This window comes from Myodes glareolus, chromosome 8 (assembly GCF_982192425.1).
Source record: "Myodes glareolus chromosome 8, mMyoGla1.1, whole genome shotgun sequence".
In the NCBI taxonomy this organism is placed as follows: Eukaryota; Metazoa; Chordata; class Mammalia; order Rodentia; family Cricetidae; genus Myodes; species Myodes glareolus.
Window position 1 is genome coordinate 21,695,459 of NC_142033.1, and position 25,209 is coordinate 21,720,667.

Here is a 25,209-nt window from a genome sequence, read left to right on the forward strand (position 1 = left end):
TAGCAAATGGGAAAATAGCTCACCAGTTCCACTGCTGCCTATGGAAGTCTAAAGACACATAGACCAAATGTGCTACTATAGTGCCATCTTCTGGCCCATCTTATTTTACAAACTGCAATCCTCAAGAAAATGATGTACAAGGTTTTCCCTGTAGATGATATTTAAATAATCTGACATCCTCTCCCCCATGTTCTCTTAAGCAAATTGAAATGTAGAGTTTGTGTATACTGTTACATTATCCTACTATGTCACACACATAAAAAAAAAAATCTGTTCATATATTTACGTCTTATTTTTAAAATAAGATAATGATCTTATACAAGATCTGTCAAGCAAACCCAGAACTCATGACCTTTCTGTGTCCTGTCCAAAACTGAACCCTGGTCTTCTTGCTTTTGTGGCAAGCACTTTAACTGCTAAGTCACCTCCCCAGCTCTGGAACTGCTTCACTCTTGGAGGTTTATCAGTGTGAGTTCCACTGGGAGAGCTAGTTGGAGCTAGACAGTCAGCAAATGGGAGTGAGCTGTAATAGTTACTGTGGCCTGTAAGATCTCAATCCTGGAATTCACCGTAAACCTGTTCCTTAAAACTCACCTTGACCCAGGTAATGGGCAGGCTTGGCTCTTGCGCAGTTCACAGTGCCAGATAAAATAGCTGACTCTTCTTGGGAAACATGAAGTCATATTCCAAAATAAACACTCTGAACTTCCTCATGAGAATAATAGATGAGGTAGCATATTCTCAGACACTCAAAAATGTAAAATAAACAAGACATCAAGACTTAAATAGTTGAGGAACAATGACACCTTGCTCACCTTGATCAAGAATGAGAATGCTGTTAAGACTGTGACAATGAGATGCATAAAAGATGGAAATATTAGGCCTAGAACAGAATAGAAATGAGGAAGGATAGCTGATGAGGTCTGTAGCTTCACAGATACAACTAAGAAGTGGATTAATTAATAAGAAGTTAAAAATGATGAGCCCCTTAGAAAGGAAAGAATAAAACATGTAAATGAAGTTTAAAATTTTCAGAGATATGAAAGACAGACACAGAAATGCCCTATCAATAGAAGTCTCCAGGGCTGGAGCAGGGGCTCAGCAGTTACTCTTGCTCTTGTGTTAGTTGCTCTTCTGTTGCTGGGATAAAATATCAAAGGAGAAAAGCTCCACTTCAGTCTATGGTCCTATAAGGACAGAGAATTTAATCTATGATGGGGAAAGCATGGCGGGAACCAGAAGCACAGAGGCACCGAGAACAGGAAGTGAGGTTTAACCTCTTAAAGCCTAACATCAGTGATCTTCTTCCTTCAGCTAGTCTGCGCCTTCTCCAAGCCCTATAGCCTGCTTAATAGCGCCACCAGCTGGGGACCATGTGCTCAAAAATACAAGTCTATGGTGATATTTCTTATTCAAACCACCACAAATGTTAAACTACATATCTTGAAAAATGCCCCCTAGTTAATAAGTCGTTCTTTATCCAGTTCTCCACTTCCTCAGTCCAGTAGGCTCTAAAATCATCTTCAAGAGCAGGATTGTTAACTGAATATTACAATCCTTTCAAAACCTACCCAGTCCCTTTCATTGTCAGTCACAGTACATGACAGCTAAGTTATTGAGTAGAAATGTATAAAACTTGAGGGAAGGAGCTCGGCAGCAGGATGAAAAGACTGGCTAAGGGAAGTCTCTAAGTTGTGAGGGTTCAGAAAGTCAGCAGAACAAACTGCTGAGACATCATTCAGTTGTGCCAGCTTAGGTTTCCCGTTCCCTTGGGCCTTGACCCATGCCCACCAGATGTGCTGTAACTATACAGTCAAACTCTGGCAATCTCCTAGATCGTCAGCTGCTGCTTGACTTGAGTTTTGACAACAAACTCTTACATTTAGAATTTAACTAACTGTTTTTTATTTTAACTGACATATAATTATTTACGCATATTTATGAGGCATAATGTGATGTCTAAAGTCAATGTATATATTACATAACAACTGATTACAGCAACAATCATGCCATCACCTTCCATTCATTTATGAGCTCATTCAAAATCTTCTATTTTATTGTATAACTATTCTGTTGTTAACTGTCTTTAGTGTGTCGTTGACAACAAGAAATTATGCCTGCCCAAATATACTGTTATTTCCACAGAGAAACATCTCACTGTTTCAATCCCCCTTTCTTTCATCTATCTGCGGTAACCACTTCTATCCTCAACTCCTGTTAGGTGGGCTATGGATTCTAACATGTTCCCATCCCTATACAGTGCAGCAAAGTAATTTGAAACGGACTAATAACTTTTCTGTCTTTGCAAAAGGCATTCTTTCTGTTTTCAGCTGCCTACGTCATTGTAACTTGCAAGGGTATCTTAGTTTCTCTTGTGTTGCTGCCATGAAACACTCTGACAACGTAATTTAAGGGAAAAGGGCTTAGTTTAGTTCACATTTCAAGGCAGTCCACCAGAGCAGAGAAATGTAATTGGCAGCAGCTTGAAACACCTGGTCACAGGGCAACCACAATCAGGAAGAGAGTTGTAAAAACCTGCTGGTTCTTAGTTCTCTATTTACAGAGTTCAGGATTCCTTCCAGAGACTCACCTCCACAATGAGCATGTCTAACCATCCTCAGTCAATGCCATCAGAATAATTACTCATAAACATGCCCAGGGGCTCACATCCCAGGCCATTATAGGTCCTATCAAGTTGACAATTATACTAATCATTACCACTTCATTCTTGTCAACTTGAAACAAGAGCACATCACTTTTTAATCCACAGTCTCTTGTATCTATAGACTCATGGCCATCTGATAATAGAAATGCATTCAACCTAACATCAACTGTTCCAACAAGCCTTAACAATTTCAACACTGTAAAAGTCCAAAAACTCTTAACTGTGATCTTTTAGAAAAAAATTAAAATAACTTGCAAATTTCCAACATTTAGTGACACAAAATATCATTACTATTTTAAAGAAGAACAAGGACATAACAAGAAATAATCACACGCACATGAAAGAAAGGAAAGAAAGAAAGAAAGAGAAAAAGGAAAGAAGGAAGGAAGGAAGGAAGGAAGAAAGAAAGAAAGAAAGAAAGAAAGAAAGAAAGAAAGAAAGAAAGACCACCAAAATCCACAAGGCAAACATTAAATACTGAAGCTCTGTATTCATCCAGGAATTGTAATGTAATCAACTAGACTCTAAAAGGCTTGACATCCCTCCTCCCAGCTATACTGCTGTGCTGGCTGGTTTTGTGTCAACGTGACACAAGCTAGAGTCATTAGCAAGGAGGGATCCTCAATTGAGAAAATGCCTCCATAAGATTTGGCAGGAAGACATTTTCTTAATTAGCTATTGATGGGGGAGGGTCTAGCCCATCGTTGATCGGACCATTCCTGGACTAGTGGTCCTAGATTTTATATGAAAGTGGTTGAGCAAGCCACATGGTGAAAGCTAGTAAGCAGCACCTCTCCATGGCCTCTGCATCAGCTCCTGCATCTTGATTCCAGTCTTGCTTGAGCTCCTGTCCTGACTTCCTTCAATGATGGACTATGATGTGAAATTATAAGCCAAGTAAATCCTTCCCTCTACAACTTGCTCTTGGTCAAGGTTTTTCAACAAGCAATACTAACCTTAAGACAACTGCCTTAAGCACTCAAAGATTTTCTCCTAGGTTGCCTCCATTCCACTGCCTTAGCTCTCCTTGGACTCTGTTGCATGGTACTGACATCTCCAGCATCTGGAGTCTCCAGGACTGAAACCTAGGTTTCAACTCCACAGCTGCACATAATGACTTCTCAGGCCTTCTTTCTGGGACTTCAACCCTACCATACACTGCATGGCCTCGTGTCCATTTCCTGACCTTCTCAAGTCTTTCATCTTCCATGCTACCAAAGTCAGTACGACAGGGAGGAAATTGCTACAGTCTAGAGATATTACTTGAGCCTCTTGGACCACAGCCAGATCAGCATCTGTGCATTGATTCTGGAGAAACACTTTCCTAGGCATTGACTTTTCAAAATTAGAGAACTCCTTATTTTTAGGCTTATTTACTTTTGACACATTGTTTTGAGAAGTCTGTACATAAGTACACTTTGTTAACATAATTTCGCCTCTGCTCTCTCTGCTCCCTCTGCTCCAACTCCATCTCAAGTTCATCACCCCTTCTACAATTATTATTGATACACATACACACACATAAAAACTTACGGAGTCCATTTATTGTTGCTCATATATACATGTGTTCAGAGATGACCACTTGGGATTGGATAAACTGTACGTGGCCCTTTCCTTGGAGAAAACTGTTTTTTCCTTCTCTGGCATTCATTAATTGCCTATAGCTTTTCATCTATGGGTGAGGCCTTGTGAAACATCCCCCTTTCATTTTGGCATGTCAACTTGCATCTTGCATGACCATTATGCAGGTTTTGTTTAAGCACCCACACGACTGCAATTTCAGTTATATGTTGTATCTAGAAGTTAACCAGCTCTCAGCAGGAATGCTTTCCCTTAGTCTATTTCTATCTATCCTCATTTCTGGGATGCTCCCTGAAACGTAGGTGTAGGAATTGAACTGGTGCTTATTATACATCACAGGGTTGTATATGGTCAGTCAGCCTACAGTCACCTATTCTCTGCCTTTTAATCCATTATAGATCTTTGTACAAGGCTCTTTCTGCTACAAAAATAAGCTTCCCTATTAAGGTGTGACCTGCTTTGTTTTATGTCACCTTGACACAAGCCAGACATTTTGAAATAGACAACCTCAATTGAAAAAATAATCTCCCTGTTAGATTGACCTGTCATGCATTTTCTTGATTTGATATAGGAAGGCCCAAGTAACTGGGCAGTACCACTCCTTGGCTGGGTACTATGAGATCCTTGGCACTGTAAGAAAGCAGGCTGAACAAGTCATGGGAATCAAGCCAGTAAACAGTCATCTTCCATGGCCTCTGATCCTACATCTGCCTCAAGTTCCTCACCTGCTTTCCCTCTGTGATGGACTTATAATCTAAAGGTGAAATAAACCCTTTCTTCCCCAAGTTACTTTTGGTTGTATATTATCTCACAATAGGAATCCTAAGTAATAGAAGTGGGGAGAGCTGTATTACTTACGACTATAAGAATAAGGGTTTATAATACAGTGAGAAACTGTATTGATTTAGGAAAATGGTAGCAATAGTTTTCCTACTATGACCTCTCCACCCGAAGATGTTTGGCTAAGTTTACATTACCCAACTTGAATCTCCTTCTATTGAATGGGTCTTAAGACCAATAAGATAGTTTTGGGGTATCCCTTAAATAAAGTTGTCATTATATCCGTATTGGGGCTATCTCGCTGGACTGGACATTTGCTGTATATCATAGGATTTACAAACACCCAAAGGAAAATTTATTTTATAAACTTACTTAAAAATACATATAACATATAGGCATTTTTTCTTTAAATGAATCTGACTCTTCACAAGATCGAGCCTCCAAAGACAGGATTTTGCCGCAAGGACAGTCTTTCTGTTGTCACAGTGTAACACAGGATATTTCTCTCCAGTAAGGATGATCTCTTAAACAGGTACAGCATCTTGTCATACCAGGTCAAATATGATTCTGTCTTGAGATTTCATCTGCCAAAAACAACAATAATAAAAGTAATCATCACCATCTTTACCACCATCATCATAATCATCATTATCATTGTTATCATCATCCATCATTTTCAAAATTCAACCTCATTTAATCTTTTAGGATATCAGCAGAATAAAAGCAGATTCTTGACCAAAGCACAATATGACTGGAGACGTGGATAGAAGTCTTGTTCCCGTCTGAAAGCTCATGAGCTCGGCCTCCGCTAGTGCCATGTTTCTCTCAGCATTTTTTTTCTTCCAAGATCCCAGCACAATGGGCCCTTAAGCTCTGCTTCCTGTATTTAAGAGCTTTCCTAACTCAAAGTTCCAAACTCTTCCACATTTCAGCCACAGAACAATTCTAACAATGACCTAAGAACCACTTAGTCAGGTTGGTCAAAAACAGCCTGAGTTTTGTCCGAGTTTCTTTTCTGACACTGAGATAAAAGATCCTGACCAAAGCCACTTATGGGAGGAAGGGCTTATTTTAGTTCACAATTCATGGTACAACTGATAGGACAGGGAAATGAAACAGTGGAGCAAGAAGTCGCTGCTCACAAGACATCCATAATCAGGAACAGAAGGCAGTAAGGCACGCTGGTTCGGGGTTCCTTTTCTCGACGTAATGCTGCAGAATATTTGTACTCTGGGAAGATGTGTCTTTGTCAAGTCACCTTCTGATTGGTTTAATACAGTGATGAATGGCCAATAGCCAGGCAGGAGGTATAGGCAGTGTTTCCTGGGAGAAAGAGGAAGAGGAGGAGAATCTAGGCACACCAGAGATGCCAGGAGACTTGAAGAGGAAACAGGAGGTGCAAGATGGAAGAGAGGTCACGCCACATGATAGAACATAGATTATTATAAGTGAAAAGTTAGATTATTATAAATGGGTTAATTTCAGTTATAAGGGCAAATTAGAAACAAACCTAAGCTATAGGCTGAGCTTTCATAATTAATAGTAAGCTTTCTTGTCATGATTTGGGAGCTGTCTGGTGGGACAGAGAAACACTCCCTACAATTTACATGATCTAGACCCTCAGAAAGGGACTGCCCATACACAGTGGGCAGGTCTCCCTGCCTCAATTAATTCAATCAAGATATTATCCCCAGACATGTCCAGAGGCTCACCTGGAAGGTGAGTTTAGATTTTGTCGAGGGAACAAGACTAATCATCAACAAAAGGCGACCCTAGACCCAGAAGCACCAGGCAGTTTCCCAAGGTACTTGCTGATGAAATCCTCAGTAACTTATTCCTAAGAGAAACTGGATTAAAACCAGGGTGAAACATCACATGACACCCAGCAGACAAGGGAAGGAAGGAAGTGTATGGAAGGAAGTAGAAATTCCATGGACTCTGGTATAGCAGAAGATTATTTGTAGCCAAATCCATGTACTGTGACCGGATAATCTGTACCATTCCATACCATGTTCTAAGTTAGTTTCAAACTATATTGTGGTACATTTTCTTCACCAGAACAATAGCGTGCCTTTGGGTTTATTTGTTTACTCCAGGAAAGAGAGAGGTTTTCTGAACTTGAGCAAACTTCCCAAGGCTGTTGGAACAAGCCAAAGGGATTGCCTTGCCAAAGGATTTCCTTTGAACTTGACAAAATAACAACCAGATTGCTCCTCTCAGTGTTGCAGAAGCTAAAACAAAGGCTTGTACAGTAATCTTTTAATTTAAACAGCCTTTCATATTTATAACAAATACTTGCTACTAATTTCACTAACTGGCAACATTAAAACATCTACACCCTCCCACCATGTTCGTTTATTAAAAAGATGAATGGTGTAGTAGAAATGCAGATAGCATTTTTACATCATTATCAGGCCATATCCTTGCCTTTACGGGGAACAGGGAAAACAGGCTCCTCCTGTAGCTTCGAGGACAAAAGCTTTCATAGCCACCATCTCTCCAGAGATTCCAGAACGCTGAGTAAGTGGGATTTTAGCACGCCCTGCCTACTTCAGCTAAAACTGTTTCAGTGTGATCCGTGTATTTAGCTAACAGAATAAAACTGTTAGCACAGTGGCCCAACTCTGCAATCATTCTCAATGAAGAAATGCCAACAGTTGTAATTTATTGTTCCAAGAGGACTTCCTTATGTGTGTGTGTGTGTGTGTGTGTATCCTACATTAATGTTAATATGAAAAAGGAGTATAAATTTTTATGCAAATAGATGAGACCATTTTGAGACTACTTAAAACTACAAAAGTTAATAGGTAGGTATGTGAGAGCAAGCGAAGTCATAAGAAAGAGTTGTAAGTGCTAAGGCCATACTTCATCTGAGAGCCAATTTTGAAAGATCTGGAAGAATATTTTGGGTTTTTTTTTTGTCACATTTTTGGGTTCTATGCTCCTAAAGAAATCTAGTCTTTGATAAACTAAAGAAACCAAGACTTTAGAGACCATCCATGACAAAGAACATAGTATTTACAAGAATCCCTTGAATAAATCAGTAAACATACAAACAACAGAAAACGACAGTAACAAATGTGGGAAGGGGTGATCTGATATACAGTTTAGCAGCATAATATTTCATGTCTATTCTTCAATGAGAAAAATAAGAAAGTGTGGTTCATTTACAGGGAAACAATGATTAGTAGGAATAATTCCAGAAGAAAGATAAAAGATTCATACTTCTGGATCTCAAGACATGTGGCAAAAGTAAGCAACAGTGTAGTGCTAGGACTGCAGAGGTGACTTGGCAGTTATGAGCATTATGGCTCTGGCAGAGAACCTGACTTCCATTGTGAACAACATGAGACAGCTCACAGCCTGCTTGCATTTACACACACACACACACACACACACCCCACTTTTAAAAATTTAAAGACATCTATTTTAAAACAGTGTAAGCCAGGTATAGTAGCACACGACTCTCATCTCAGTGCTTTGGAGACAGAAATAGGTGGATCTCTATGAGTATGAGGCTAGCCTGGCTTTTTTACCAATGAGTTCCAGGACACCCAGAAATACATAAAAATACTCAAAAGAGTTCAGTACTTGAAGAAAGACAGACAGATGCATAAACTAATGAATGAGAATAGAAACAATCCAACAAGTAAAGGATATAATGTTTTCAACAAATAAAATTGATTATAAAATCTAGATATCCACTTACAAAATAATGAAATTGTACCACTTAATTTGCATCACACACAAAAACTGACTCCAATGGGATCAAAGGCCTTAAGGGCAGGAGCCAAAGAATACAAATCTTAGAGAAAAAATTATAGTAGACAAACTCCATGGCATTGGATTTGGCAGTGGATTTTTTTTGGACACCCAACCAAAATGACTGACAACAAAAGAAGAAATATGTAAATTGGTGCACATCAAAATTTAAAACATCTTTACATCAGAGTACACTGCTTGGTTTCTCAAGAAACTAAACACAAATTATCATACACTTCAGCAGTTTCATTTCTGGGTATATTCCCGAATAATTAGAGGCAGGGACTCACGGAAAACATTTTTGCACTCGTGTTCACAGCATCATTACGGTAGAAAAAAGTAGACGGACTTCAACAGACTGAGAGATGAGCAAATAAGCAAGTCACGAGCAAATATTACATATCTCAGGCAGCCTTAAAAGTAAATTATGTTACATGCCCCATCATAGATGTACCCTGGGAATTTTATGTTAAATGCAGTTAGTCAGTCATGGCAAGGCATATAGTACTCCACCTCACTAAGGCAATATGAATAGTCAGGTTACAATAATTATAATTAATTGATTTGTTGATTAATTAGTACTAATTAATTTAAATTAATAACTACACAGTGTTATTGTAGAATAGTCATTTCTGGATGCTGCAGTTAGGGAGGAATTGGGCTTTAGTGTTGAGTGGATTCAGAGTGTGTTTTGTAATAAGGAAGAAGCTCGGAAAACAGATATTTGTAGTGATTATAAGATATTGTGGATGTGAATATACTTATTTCAGAAAATTATATGCTTAAGAGTGGTTTATATAATAAGTTTTATGGTTTATATATATTTATATAATAACATTCAAAAATAAAAGAGAGAGAGAAAGGAGAGGCAGATGAGACAGCCAGGAGAGGCTACAGGCAGAAGCTGGAGTTACCTATCACAAGCCAAGGGGTCCCTGGTCCATAAGTGCTGGAAGATGCAAGGGGAGGCTCGGCCTGATGCTACGAACCTGTGATCAAGCCACCTGGAAGCTAAAGCAGAAAGATTGTAAGTCAAAGACCTGACTGGGATATAATGCCAATTCAAGGGCAGCCTGAGGACTTCAACAAGAGCCTGTCTTAAAATGTTTGGTATGTAGCTCACTAATACAGCAATACCTTTGCATGTGTGAAGTTATTGATTCAACACTCAAAATCTCAATTTTAAAAAAATCAAGTAATGAGTCTTCCCTAGACACCTCTAGAAAGATCACAGTCTGTTGACATCTTGATTTGGGATGTACAGTATCCATAATGATGAAAGAGTCTTATATTTAAAACATTTATATTATTAATTTTTAGTTAGGGCTCTAAGTAATTGACTTCACTGTGACATTTTCACATATATATCATCACACTTAATTTTATTTCTAACTTTGTCAGATGTGTAGTAATATGTTAAGGCTACTGGCAGTAGCCACTGCCACCAAGGAGGGAGAAAGGGACTACCCCAGGGGCACAGAGGAGTGAGCAACTGCCACCTGGAGGGAGAAAGGGACTACCCCAGGAGCACAGAATGATTGAAGAAACTGGATCACACTGCATACTCGATCTGCTCTAGAAGGCGGGCAATAAATGACAAAAACTGAGTTGGTCAAAGTTCCTTTCATCAGAAGAGTCAAAGGGAAAGAGATGGAGGCTTCAGTTTTGCTAAGTTATTAAGGTGAACAATAAGCACACATGTGCTGTGTTGTCTGCCAAAATGAAAGAACGTATTTCTTCTTTTTAGGTTTTTACCACTCTGATAAATACAAATATATATGTTGCAGTTTATTACATTAGGTCATTTTTAAAAACATCTCATTTGACATTCATTTATTTGCCTATATTTTGACAGTAGGCATTTAAGTAAACTGTTAGTGTATTGCTTATTAAAACAATGTGTCTTTTATGATAAATTAATATTGTGCTAAATTCACTATATGCTGACACTTAAGACGAGTGTTTTTCAACCATAATTGCATGATTCTTTCTTTCTGAGCACTTTTATGTTGTTGTCCCTAAAATATTCCCATACCTACCAATAATCTCCTTTAAATTCTTAATCCTATTGCCTTCATAATATATTTCTCACTTAAATCTATGGACCCATGTTCTTATTTAACAAAGGTAGTCAATATACATATAAGAGAGAAACAGAGAGAGAGAGAAGAGAAGAGAAGAGAAGAGAGGAGAGGAGAGGAGAGGAGAGGAGAGGAGAGGAGAGGAGAGGAGAGGAGAGGAGAGGAGAGGAGAGAAGAGAAGAGAAGAGAAGAGAAGAGAAGAGAAGAGAAGAGAAGAGAAGAGAAGAGAAGAGAAGAGAAGAGAAGAGAAGAGATGAGGAACCATTTCTTTCCTGCTGGGAGTATGTTTTCTCTGCCTCTTTCTCCAAGCTGTCCTATGGGCTGAGGCTTCCGTGTTCAGACTTGTCAAACTCGTTTCTTTTCAACTACTTGTCATTTGTTTCCTTATTTCTTCCAGTAGTAGATGTCTAATACCTGTAGGGATGTCATAGAGTTGATTGGAACGTCCTGTTCAGTGGCTGACATCGGAAAGCTCCCTTCCTCCCATTCACGATGTATGTGCATCGGTAAGTTCATTTTGTTTCCTTTGGGCACTGCTTCTTTGCAGTGCTGTGCTGTCTGTCAGTGAATAGCTTCCCCAGTGTCAGAGCATGGCTGGGGAGGGATCCTTAAGGGATTCAAATGTCAGTTAAGCTTGAGAGAGTTCCGGAATCTTTATAGTGGGTTGCATTAAGTAATCTCTGTGTTTAAAAATTGGTATTTTTTGGTTAAAAAAAAAAAAGCAGCAGCAGCATTATTTCTTGTTGTCAAGTTCAGTAGTTAGTACTTGGGACAGCACTGGGAAAGACAATTAATCACACTTTGTCCTGGTTGATTCTGAACCGAAGTTCGCTGGTGGTGGTGATGGTGGTGATGGTGGTGGTGATCATTTGTTTTAAAACAATCCTCACAGCAGCAGCCCAGCAGTATCTAGGCTGTTCCTTCAGCTTTTTCTCCTTGTAACTTTGTGTTGGTTCTTGTGCAGTGGGGGAGGTTAGAAGTCATGAACTTCAGAGACCCTCGGTCCACTGTAGAGAACCTTACACCTGAGGAGAAGCTGAGCTAGAAGAAGATTGAGACCGGGGCTAGTGTGATAACTTTCTACAACTTCTTCTACTAAGTAATGAGGAAAGGTAAAAACTACGAATTTTTAAATAGGATTTGCCACATCTAAAGATAGGAAAAGCTACTTTGATCTAACTATATATTTCAAAATAGTGATTTTAACTGCTAGGATGATAATATTTCATTTTTGTTAATATTTATAATATTTTCAAAATATTTTACATATTTTACATAAAATATTTTACATTTTTCATTCAAGAGCCTGGCCAACCTGCCAAGCTCAGTAGAGTAGGGTGCCATTAATGCCTATCCTAATGAGTGAAATCTGAAGACACAGAAGTTAGGATACTTCTCCAGGCTTACAGAACTGTCAGATGCCCGAATTTTGTAGAGCCTTAAACATACATTATATAGTATTATTCACGAATGAGCATAGTCACTTTACTAACTTCTATCTCTGTAGGCAGAAGGCACCATCCTCAGAATTTCATGTGTGAGAATTTGATCCTAGGCAGCTGCTAAGTCAGTGAGCTTCACTGGACATCTCACCAGTCTCAGGATACTTATTTAGATCAGAGCTTTCGAAAGAAATCATATAGTAACCATGATTTCTGACACACTTAGGAGGGTCAGCAGTGTCTCATGCTTAGCCAACAATGCACAAATATTTGCTGAACACACAAACAAGCTAACAAACATAAACACTTTGTGCTAATGTTTTGCTTATTTGTTAAAAATTCCTTGAATTAGAAAATTCATACTAAATGTTTATAGATGTTAAGACATGGTAAAGCAAAACCTTACGTTTCCCATTTTTCCTAACAAAATTATCAAGTTTTGAAAGTATAGGCACAAAAAGTTTTCTTTTCTAGTGAACAATTATGAGCCTACAAATTTTTATGGTTTAGGGAAAATGTATTATAGGAGTAATATTGGTGCTCAATTGTCACCATTTCAGATATCAGTGACATATCACTAATAAAAAAAATCAAGATGGTAAAAAACACAAAGAAGCAACAATTGCTTTGAGTCAAATTCAGGGAAACTCACCCAAAATGGGAGATTCGCAAGCGATAGCAAATCTCACTAATGGCATTAAAAAGACTAAGGACCAGAAGGTTCTTAATAACTGAGGGATATCCAGAGTCTCACCTACACTCCTTCTAAAGTGTGTCCGATGGTTCTGCTCAAGATTGTACTTCTCATTTCTTCACTATCGAGAAACACAATGTGGAGGACTTGGGAATATACCATTTTATTCACATGCCTGTTCTTTGTGCTGTCATGAACCCGATGTCTCCGCTATGGGGTCTGTGATCTCATCTTTGGTCTTGGGTTGGCAGAACTCTGTTTAGGTTTCCCTGTAAGAATAACCATATCCCTATCCTTTCAAAATCTTTATTGGTTTGGGGGATTTCACTCTAAAATCTCACTTACCTACTTTATAACAGATAAACTACTCTTCACCTGAAACTGGGACAGGCTTCTCAGAAGCCCTCTCATCTTCTAGCTCCTTAGTATAAACAGTGCTTAATAAAAAGAGAAAACTAAACTCATCTTTTGGTTATCACCTTTAGGGGAAAAGCCAGTTTGGGAAAAGTCATTACAAATATTTGTGTTTTAATTGCAATTTGATTTTCAATAACTATTTCAATTACTTGTTAATTTGTTAAGTGCAGTTCCTGATACAGTCTAAAACTGTCTTCAGAGTTAAAATTACTAACTGGCAATTATTAATTGAATATTATATTTTCAGTGTCATGGTACTTATAATGTGCCTTCTATACCTGTTAACTCATGTAATTCTTCCACATCTGTGTCTTAGCTCCTGTTAGCAAGTCATCTTTATAGGTGGAGGAAATCATGAACCCAACATTATAAATTAATTAGAAGAAAAGCTAGAATCTAGGTGTGGAGGCAAAGCCCGAGATGAACTGAAAGGCTGTCCTGATTTTCCTCTATTTAACAACTTTTAAGACTATAATATTTTGTGTTTCCTAATCCTAAATTTTTGTGAAGTATTGAGTATCCTGACTCTTCAGGTATCTCTCTATAGTGCATGGATTGAAGTGAACATCCATGTCATCGAGATTTAGGAAGGGAACTGGAAATTTTTGTCTTAGTTGTGCTCTCATTTTCTGATAGCTATAATATGGGGAATAATATTTCTAACAAAAGAGGAAGACTGAAGATATATAATACTTATATACATATATATATATACAAATGTATACACACACACACACTTAGGGGTCAAGATTGTTGGAATTTATTATCAGAGTAGTACATAATTCCATATGGGGTGGTAATTTTTTGTACTTATTATAATAAGGACTTTTATTTTGCCTGTTTATTTAAGATGCATGTTTGAACCACAGCATTTATTAGATTATTTATTCATTACAATCCTGGGACAAACAAACCTCTGTGATTATCCTGTTTACATGGGAAAAAACACTGCCCAGATCACAATTAACTCACACACTCATTTATATGTCTGAAAATCCTGAGCAGTGGTCAGAAATGGACCCAAGGTTTGCTTCATCCAGTAAGCAAACCTTGGATACTATTCTGTCTTGGGTGTCCACATTTGGTATCTGGTGTATGAGGTCTTTCTGTATTTATGTTGCTTTCATTAGTTGAATAAAGAAACTACCTTGGCATTTTGATAGGGAAGAGCCTAGGTGGGTGTGGAAAAGAGAACTAAACTCTGGAAGGAAGAAGGCATTGTGGCAGATGCCATGAATCTCCATCCTGAGACAGACGTAGGTTAGAATCTTGCCAGTAAGCCACAGTCACATGGTGATACACAGATTTAACCGAAATGGGTTAATAAAGATGTGAGAGTTAGACAATAAGAGGCTAGAGCTAATGGGCCAGGCAGTAATTTAATTAATACAATTTCTGTGTGTTTATTTCGAGTGTAACCTAGCCGGGAGCCAGGACAAACAAGGGGCCTGCTCCTCCAACTACAGATATCAACGTGGTCTGGCTGCAAACAGGCATCTTTGAAGTTACACAGACAGGGCCTTTCCTTCCCTTCACTCTGGCTTTACTAATAAAATGGTAGCGCTAAGGGTAGTCTCACCAAGCTGTGGCTACAAGTACGTGAGATCATCTATATCAGTGGTTCTCAAACTCCTTAATGCTGAGACCCTTTAATACAGTTCCCCATGTTGTGGTGACCCCAACCATAAATTACTTTTGTTGCTCCTTTATAGCTATAATTTTATTACAGTTATTAATCATAATGTGTATAACTGCTATGTGGGATATCTGATAAGTGGCTGCTATGAAAAGTTCATTCCACCCCCCAAAGGATGTTATCCTACATGAAAACCTTCAGACAAGAGTGGATTCAGTGTATTCCAGAGACCTTCATTTGCTCACTTCATGCCTTTTCACTTAGGGTAAGGCTTATTGTCGCCCCTCCACAGAGGACAGGGAACTGAAGTTGACAAGGTTGTGGAAACCTCAAAACCTAAGTCAGTCCACACTGAAACCGAGCATTTATTACCCTAAACAGCAAGTCAGTATTTCCATATAAAATGCTTATAGATGGCTGTTCCATGCAGAGGGAGAATTAGAGAATCTCTCAAAGTGTTTAACTTTCATATTTGCTAACAAAATGAAACTTTATTGTTTTTGCTATTTGAAGTATTTACAGAAAAAAAGCTTACCGTACTGCATTATTTTTAATCGCACAGGTCTTAAAGGTTGTACCAAGAAGCTGGGTGTTGTGGCATATCCCATGCCACTATGCCATGACTATGATATCAGCATCCAGAGAACTGAGGCAGGAGGAACATGTATGTTCAAGGTCAGCCTGGGCAGCAGAATGAGACAGAAAGCATTGTAACATGGTTTCTCTGAACTTAGAGCCCATGTCACATATATCCTTACTCCCTCAAACTAAGTGTTTAAAACATAATAAAGTCTCAAGAAAAGGTTGAGGAAAACAATTTCAAGTGGAAGAGAAGAAGATATATAACTGGATGAAAAGGTTAATAGATAAATAAAAACTTGAAAAATGAAGAGTAGAATATATCACTATGGCTGGTTAACGTCTTACAAGTAATTTTTGGAATATATTTGTGTTGTAAGATGCTGCAACACAAGCATTTACATAAATAGAATTCATTCTACGACATGGATTCCAGCCTGAATCCTAACCTCCAATCCAACATACTTATTACACAATTGAATGGCAGAAACTGAAAAATGTGTCAAGACTAAGTATGCACATGCATACACATAAACACACACATACACTACATGTCCATATATATATGTATATATACATATAAATGTATGGACATTAAGTACTACCTATATCTTGTGGAACACAAAACATTGTATAGAAAGCTTTGTTTAGCCTGTTTGTTTAATCCTTTATTGTCCTATTAATCGTACATATTGAATAGTACATATTGAATAATATCTTGATTTCATTGTATCACTTGAACCATAGTAGAAGGTACTCTTATCCTTGATTAACTTGCACTAAAAATGTCCTGGGTACTTTCTGATATCTATTTGTATAAACTTCTTTGGGGTAACTCCAAGATGATTAAAAGCCCAAAATGATCCTGGTAACAGAATTCCTTGCAATATCTTCAAAACAAAATGCTCTTTTTTTTTCGGAATTCTTGATTTCTTTCATGTGTTGTTATAATAACAACAAATTGACTGATAATGGCCACATCTGTATGTTACTTCCTGAGTGCAGACCATCAATGGGGACAGAGAAAAGGTGTTCTCGGAAGCTTTTGGCTGACATCTTCCTCTGATTGTCTAATTCACACAGTTAAGCCCCTTCAAAAGCTTGTTTTGGTTTCTTGGGATCAGGGCAAAGAGATAAGGATCTGATGTACCTCCTGCATTTCCAATTTCCTTCTCAGTTTCCTGAGCTCAACACAGACTGAACTTCATTGTCATTCCCCACAGATGTCCTTTGTTCTCAATGCATGGTGATATTTTGCACAGTTTTTGCTTTCTTGTCTTGAAAAAAAATACAAGATGATAGGTCTCTTGGCTTCGCCTGTTGTTAATGAAGCTTCACACTGGTGAGAACACATACACAACTATGTCTTCTGTCCCTTCTAAGAAAAAGGAGGACCTGAGAAACAGCAGGACAGATGCTGATGAAAAGTAGGCATGGAAAATTTTCATTTTGCTAAGTTGTTAGTTTCCAGTATCTAAGACCTGACATGGGATGCACTGTGAGTGTGTCAATGGCCAGGGCATGTAGCAAACTGGTGAACACGCTTCCTATTTTTACACTCTTCATTTGAAATCACTGAAAGTTCAGAATTAACATTTCCTAAATTGTTTTCATTTTCATTATCAAATATATTTGAACATGAGAATCTTCCACTCTTCTTCCAACTTGGGAACATGCTTAAGAAATGTATCAGTGTTGTACATGACATATTTACTGCCCCCATGATCTTGTAGTTTTAAAGAAGATATGTGTCTACATAAGCTATCAGGAACTAAACTGTGAGCTGTGGAAATGCAAGAACGCTTGAGTCACAAGCATGAGGACTTGAGTAAAAATCCTCAGAACTAATGAATAAAGCTAGGTGGAGTCAAGCCCACGTGTCACCCAGCATGGGAGGCTGCAACAGAGACAGGAGGATTCCTGAGACTTGCCACCTGTCTAGCTCATGGTTCAGTGAAAGGTTTGAACTCAAAGTTATAAGACATATAGTAATAGAGAATACCCAACTTTTCTTCTGGCTTCTGTACTTCTGAGTGAACACGCAAACACACAAACACACACACACACACACACACACACACACACACGAATTAAAGTCTAAGGCATCATTTGGCAGCATAGAAAGACGTGTTCATTACATCTCCCTTTGCATGCCTCCTCTTAGCATCCTGTCTCTCAAATCACACTGTCATTGTCACAAAAGGCTCTCTGAGGAGGGGACTGATGGGAATAATTACTTCTGGAAAAAACACACATTTAAGACCAATAGAAAGGGTTATGGGGCAAAAATCAAATTCAAATTGAAGATGTAAGCACTGGAAAGCCTGAAAAAGCTTTTGTCCAGTAAACAGTCTCGGCCTTACTTCAGGAAAGCCTTTATTTCCATGCTGCTCAGATCCCACGAATTATTTATTTGTGCCACTGGGAAGCCTTTCTTGATGAGTAAAAATGAGTCTCTTAAAGAACAGTTTCCTCTCCCAAAAGAAATGTTCCAGCTCATAGAAACGAAAGGCAGACCGTTTGAGGGAAAACACCTAACGGTTATCATTACACAATTGAGTAGAAGGAATTGCTTCTAATATTCTATAGCTACTAAAACAATTAAGGGTAACAATTAATTGACTATTTCAAAATAGCTAGTAAAGAATATTCTGAATATCCTTAGCACACAAAATGATAAACATCTAGTAGTAGACGTGCAGAAACCTTGATTTGATAACTATCCATTGTAGACCCACAGTGAAATATCACAATGTAGGCCATGCACACACACAATTGTGCATCATCAGTGAGAAATAGGAATATATTTTTCTAAGATAAATGAGGTTCTAACTCAAGATATACTCACGATACACGAATCGAGGAAATTGTTTCTCCCTCAGAGTAAAATACTCACAAAAGTAGTATAAGTAATTCTAGTGACAAAAGTGACTATAGGCCAAATGTGGTAATACTTTCCAAGGAGAGTTCATATTTGTATAATTTTTGTATTAAATGGTGATCGTAAAAGTTATGTAAAGGTTAATCAGTAGACAGCCATATATAAAAGTCACCACACAATGTTCCCTGTAGGGACACAACCTATTTATAAATGGACAGTTGTGTGGCAATCTTATGTATATATTGTGCTGGTTAGTTTTATGTAAACTTGACACAAGTTAGAATAACCTCAGAGGAGGGAACCTCAGATGAGAAAATGTCTCCATCAGACTGGACTATAGGCAAGTCTGGGGGGCATTGTCTTAATTAGTGATTGATGGGGGAGGGCCCAGCCCATTGTAGGTGGTGCCATCCCTGGGTTGGTTGTCTTGAGCTCTACAGGAAGCAGCCTGAGCAAGCCACAGTTAGCAAGACAGTAAGACAGTAAGCAGCATCCCTCCATGACTTCTGCATCAGTTTCTGCCTCCAGGTTGCTGTCTTGTTTGAGTTCCTATCCTGAATTCCTTCAATGATGAACAGTGATATGAAAGGGAAATCAAATAAATCCTTTCCTCTCCAACTTGCTTTTGGTCATGTGTTTTATCACAGCAATAATAACCCTAAGACGCATTTGTATACCAATAACATGAACCTTCTTAGGGAAAGCAGAAAAATAATTCCAGAGTATGAAAACTCTGAGGACTATAGACAAGATGATAAAGGACATAAAGTTGAAAGTGGAGCACCTGGACAGTCTACCTGCCAGGGAAAAGAAGATCCCAAGGGACATGAGGATCAGCATGTCCTTTTGCTTAAGTCATGGTTGAATTCACACATATGAAGATACTAAGGAACTGCACACTGTAACTCTATGTGTATATTCAACCTCTAAGATTTAGAAGCCAAGTCACATTACTGAATTAGTAGCCTATTGCTTTGACAGCCATGAACACACCCTTCTCAAAACTGACTAATGGATGTGACAAACTGGGTTTCATGGAGATTATAGGTCTCTGCAGTTCGGAATAAGGATCATTTGTACTTTCCTGGTCCCCAGAAGAATGCAAAGTGCCAATTACAGCATGACGGAGGATTAACTTTAGGTCTTTCTTCATTTTAATTTCTGAGAGTTTTCTGTTTGTCTGAAAACATTATGTTCCCTATTATTCTTTTTATTCTATGCCCATCTTAGAATTACCTTCTCATGGAACAGTTCTCCACTGCCAGTCTTACAATTTAGTTCACACATGCTTCCCCATGATGGTGCATGTATTCATTCTCATTAAAATCTTAATATTTTTAGTTGTAGTGTGGCCAAATCCCATGATGACTGCCAGCATCCCCACCCTCTCTTGTACATACTTCTTCTCCAGGAGAAGGAATATTAATCAAATGCCTATCTTGATGCCATAATGGGATTTTAAGATGTAATGATGTCCTCAGAAAAATGATATTAAAAATGGGATATTATCCTTGGGGGTCTAATTCGTTGATAACTTAAGAAAAGGTTAGGCTTTATTTTGACCTTAGTTCAACCTCAAGAAACCAAGTTCTGGATAATATTCTAGTGAACATGGAAATGGCTCAAAAACCACAGACTGTGAAAGCAGCCTCAAGCAGAACCTTGATCTGTGTCGTAAGAGACTATAAATACTGGGTTGTCCAGGGCCAAATGATCACCCCCCAAAAACATGCATATAGCATCCATATAGCATTATACAGATTGAACTTCTGATGTTTAGGTTTATATACCTATGCATGTAATAATAATTAGTGAAAAAAGAGAACAGGAATTTAAAGGAGAGTGGGTAGGGGCTGATGGGAGAGTTTAGAGGGAAGAAAAGGATTGGAGAAATATCATTAAAATAAAATCTCAAAAAATGAGAACAAAACAAACTCCCCAAACACATCATAGTATTTAAGTGTGTGTGTGTGTGTGTGTGTGTGTGTGTGAGAGAGAGAGAGAGAGAGAGAGAGAGAGAGAGAGAGAGAGAGAGAGAGAGATGACATGAGCAAAGAAATTAGCCATGCCACATAGAGCACTGGGTATTTCTTTGAGCTGCTAATTTTGTGGTAATCAGTTACTTGGGGATAGAAAATGAATACACCTGTGTTTGTTTTGACTGCACAAGCAAATCTGGTAAGGCAAACAATGTATAACAAAATGGTGCACCCATTTACAGACAGGTTAGATTCCAGACAACTTTACTAAGTGTTTCCTAATTGGAAGTGATCTTACGCAGATGACTAATTGAGCCTGTGCAGAAGGGAAAGGTAATGGTGTGTTTTTGCCTTCATGAATTACATGTTTATCTCCATAAAAAGTTAGTCTTTGCCTTGATTCATGCAGGATTAAATAGCAGTAACTTTAACTTAGGACTTTGCAGTTATACTACTCAAAGTTGTACGGGGACTAGAGTCCCCAAAGCTTCTTTAAAACATACAACATTTTATTTTATTACGTGTGGGTGTGTGAATGTGTGTGCAAGTGCATGAGGAGGCCAGAGGTATTGGATCCCAGTGGAGCTGGAGTTACAGGCAACTCATATCTGCCAGACACGGGTGCTGGGCACTGAATTTGGGTCCTCTGCAAGAGCAGCAAACTCTTGAAACCACCCAGCCACCTCCAGGCTCTCCCAAAATATAACAATTTAAATGAAAGTTTTCACTCTAGCTCATTTGAAGATACAGCTCATACGCACTTTAGCAGCACACAGCGAAGCTGAATCGCTCGCGTTTGTGCTGTGATGTCATCTGTAAATACCTGAGTAGCAGTCGTGGGATTTTTCACAGTTGCCCTCCTCTATTCTCTTTGTTCAGAGGAACTGTTGTATGATGGATTTGAAAATTTGTACATATTCTTAAGTTAAACCTTTCTTTCTTTGGGTAACTTTTTTTGGGGTGCATACTAACAAGAGTCCATGAAGGGGCCCAACTGAGGCAGAGCAGTCTCTCGAAGCTGGCCTGTCAACCCTTCCAAGGCAGCCATAGAGAACACATAAACTATAAGCACATTTAAGAATCCAAAATGTAACTAATTGAAAGACAGTCTGACCACTGGGAATTTGTGTTCTAGAAGTCAAAAGACCTTAGTTTGGGAAATCGCCAACTCCTGTTATGTGAGAGAAATCACTTGATATCTTTGAATATAGGTGTCTTCTTTCAGAATGTGGCCAAATTACACACAAAAAAAATCTCTAAGGTTTCTTTCATTCTGAATTAAGCATCAAGCCATTTAGAAGGCAGAACAGTACCTCATCCGGTGGAGCATCTGCTTGCTGTTATAATTGAGTGTGTTAGATTGCCTCAGTCAGAGATCTTACAGCATTTCTTCAGCCAAATCTGGGTTATTTTTAATCAACCACTGTCCACATGGTCTATATTCTCTGTACACAGAATTTATGGCTCTCAGGCTTGTAGGATTATATGTGTCTTCTTAATTTTTGTGATTGGAGTATAATTACAATTTTACTCCATCCCATGTTCTCCCTTCAAATCCTTCCATATACCTCTCCTCCCTCTCCTACAAATTCATAATGTCTTCTTTCATTAATTGTTAGTGCATGCACACATACATGTGTATATGTATATCCATGTATATTCCTAAATATCACCTGCTCAGTACAAGTAACCTTACTTGTATATCTGCTTCATAGCTGATCGTTTGGCATTAATGACCCTTTCCTAAAGAGTATCACCTCTCCTGCTCCTAGCTTTTCTCAGTTGCCTATAGTTCTTTGTGCAGGGTTGAGGTCTTGTGGGCTTTTCCTATCTACTCTGGCGTGCCCATCTGAAATCTGTTATTTTATTTACTACTTAGGCCTCAATTATTATACTTTTTGCCTTAAAATTAACTTATAAAAATTGCTGTATAGTCCAATATAGATAATCACGATATACTAAAACTTTACATTGAATAAAACATTTCAACATATTCTGTGAAGGAAATATGAAGAATATTTTTTGCTCATGAAGAAATATTGTTATCAACATATAAACATGAAATGATAAACTAACAAAACATGCAAACAAACCTATTATCATGGAAAATTGTTGGAATGGATCACTCGAGTCAGAGGGCCTGATGACCTCTTGTAGTTCATAGGCAAGCTTGGTTTAACCCACTTGTGGCTTAGAGGCTAATGAAATTTTATTCTGTACCAGGTTCCTCATCAGGTTTTAGTAGTAAAAGATGACCTAGTGCAGTCCTCTGAGGAGTTCCAGTTGACGCTGTGCAGTGAGCACTCACGCCACTGCTTGACACAATACAATGAACACATTTATCAGTAAAAAGTTACGAGAAGAAAGGCAGCTTTTCATCCAACACTGTGATAATTTTCTCTACTCCTAGTTTAATAATACATAAAGCACACATTGTCACATCTAAAGTATTTGCGTCAAATTAATTTAACCCACACTTAATTAAGAATTTAGAATGTAAATTCTAATTACGAGGAAATTAGAAAAGCAAAGTGATTGCTACCACAAGGAAGCATCGGACAAGAACAGAAGGCGGAACTATCTAAAGACTGTTAGTTTGATCTCTTCAAAAAGCCAGTGACATCCAAACTTCAAAGGAAGCACACTGTTTTTGAATAAAAGCGACTTAAAAGCCTAGTTACCACAAAATCTGCATTGACACATATAAAACAGGACAGTATTCTGGCCTGTGTAAAACAAGGATAAATACTATGAAGACAAAATGTAATTTGAGGGTAGACTGGCCATTAGGAGATATTAGAGCAACATTAATATTGGGGGCTAACGTGATGTTGGAAAGAGCCTGTTTATAACAGTGGTTGGGTGGAAGGTCATAATATCTTAATTCACACTATTAATGCAGGGATAAAAATGAATGAATGACAAAAAATATGGTTGATAAAGTTATAAGATGGATATATTTATTTACACTTTTCTAATTTTCCCTGTTTAAAATATCAGTTTTAAAAAGATGAGTTAAAGAGTATATCTGAAGTTAGTTTGTGAAACCTAGGGGATGGGGAGATGGCTTAGGGATTAAGAGAACTGACAGCTCTTACAGAGAATCCTAGTTCAATTCCCAGCTCCTCCATGACAGTTCACATTTGTCTGCAACTCCAGTTCCAGGGGATCCGACACCCTCACACATTTATCCATGCAGGCCAAACACCAATGCACCTAATAACAAATAATCTTTAAAAAAGTTTGTGAAACTTTAGATAGAATTATATGACATTTAAGAGCATTGGAAGTGGGTCAGTTTTGCAAGCATATGTAGGACACTGGAATCTCTGCTGACAGCAGTTTGGCATCACACTGATACCACCAAACTGCATTAGAAGCAGAAACCAGGGCAACAACGTGATTCCTAGGTCTAATCCTTTCAATGGCTCCTCACAGGACCAATACGACCTTAACCCAAAATTAAAAATGATGTCCTCTCTCTGTTAAGGAATCACACAGCAGTGTGAATTCACTGAAGCACAACTAGAAAACCTCTAACTATTTCCATGTGAGAGTAACCATGGTCTTCCTTTGTGCAGAGTGGCAGAATATGGCTCCCACAGCAGAGATCTGAAGCCATGGGTAATTGCCCTTCTCACGATGCTCGCCTTGATGATGGTGGCAGCGACCATTGGACTTCTGGCTCACGTCTTAGTCTCTGGTAAGAACTGGAAGAATTGGCAATTTCACTTCCCCACACAGGGCAGAATGATTTGCAAGTCTGTAAATGGGATTCATATTTGCACCTGGGGCTGTCCCCACTTAGATTATTTTAAAGCTTAGTCTGTCATTTTGTTAACAAATAATTATGTAAATACTTTTTTGGATGTGTATGATACAGCATTCAACAAAGTATAGAAGATTCTCACTTGCTGAGGTACAATATTATTTAGAATTTACATATAATACCCGAAATAGTCATTTTCCATGGGCTACTGACAGACAGACCAAGCAAATCTTACCACTCACTGCACATCAAGACTGTGATAAATGTGCTACCAAAATTGGTTCTTTTGCTTTTGACCATTGTTCTATCCAGTAGAATTTCTATGGAAAAAAAAACACTATGAAAAGAAAGAAAATAGTGAATTTTAAGATCACAGATAAACTATGACTCAATGTTATTACTTTCTCTTAAAAATTACTCTTCCCCAAACTGTATTTAATAATTTTGTGTTTATTGCTTAATATGTTTATATTAATGCAAATAATACATTTTTAGTTTCCCTCTCCATTTCATCTTTCTTTGCTAAATATAAACCATTTACATTTTTGACAAATCTCCACAATAAACACTCAGATGATGATGATGTGTGATAAAAATGAGTAGCTCAAGCTGCTTACTTGAATGGTAAAGTCAAGTAAAGTCTCTACTTTACTTTACTTGACTTTGGTAAAGATAAATGTTAAAGTTATCTAAAGTCATCTTTAAAGACTTGGTGAGGCCAACACTCTTAGGAGAAAAAAAATGACTTTCTACCGTATTCCAAGTCTCATACTGAAAAACTCAGTAGTAGTTTCTACCAATGACAAAGACCCATCCACAAGTCAGTTCATTTGATTGTACAGAAGCATCTTTAACTGTGAAGGACTGTTTGACAACAGACTCTCATCTCTTTGTTTTCATTCCTGTTGAGCAGACAGTGAGCTCTGTTACAGACTGTTTTCAC

The 25,209-nt window shown here is 38.1% G+C and overlaps 1 protein-coding gene and 1 long non-coding RNA gene across 2 annotated transcripts in view; one reads left to right on the plus strand and one right to left on the minus strand.

Annotated features, from left to right (window-relative positions):
• Positions 1-5,380: 5,380 nt before the first annotated feature.
• Positions 5,381-11,490, minus strand: LOC125408166 (uncharacterized). Its single transcript, XR_007234407.3, has 3 exons — positions 11,284-11,490; positions 9,703-9,799; positions 5,381-5,610 (listed from the first exon to the last, which is right to left on the minus strand). It is a non-coding gene; the product is annotated as an uncharacterized LOC125408166 (long non-coding RNA).
• Positions 11,248-25,209, plus strand: part of LOC125408213 (transmembrane protease serine 11A) — a 41,582-nt gene continuing 27,620 nt past the window's right edge. The window contains exons 1-2 of the mRNA XM_085691705.2: positions 11,248-11,375; positions 24,079-24,200. Of these exons, the coding sequence (XP_085547831.2) occupies positions 11,362-11,375; positions 24,079-24,200 (136 nt within the window). The 5' untranslated portion in view covers positions 11,248-11,361. The remainder of the gene's footprint in view (positions 11,376-24,078; positions 24,201-25,209) is intronic.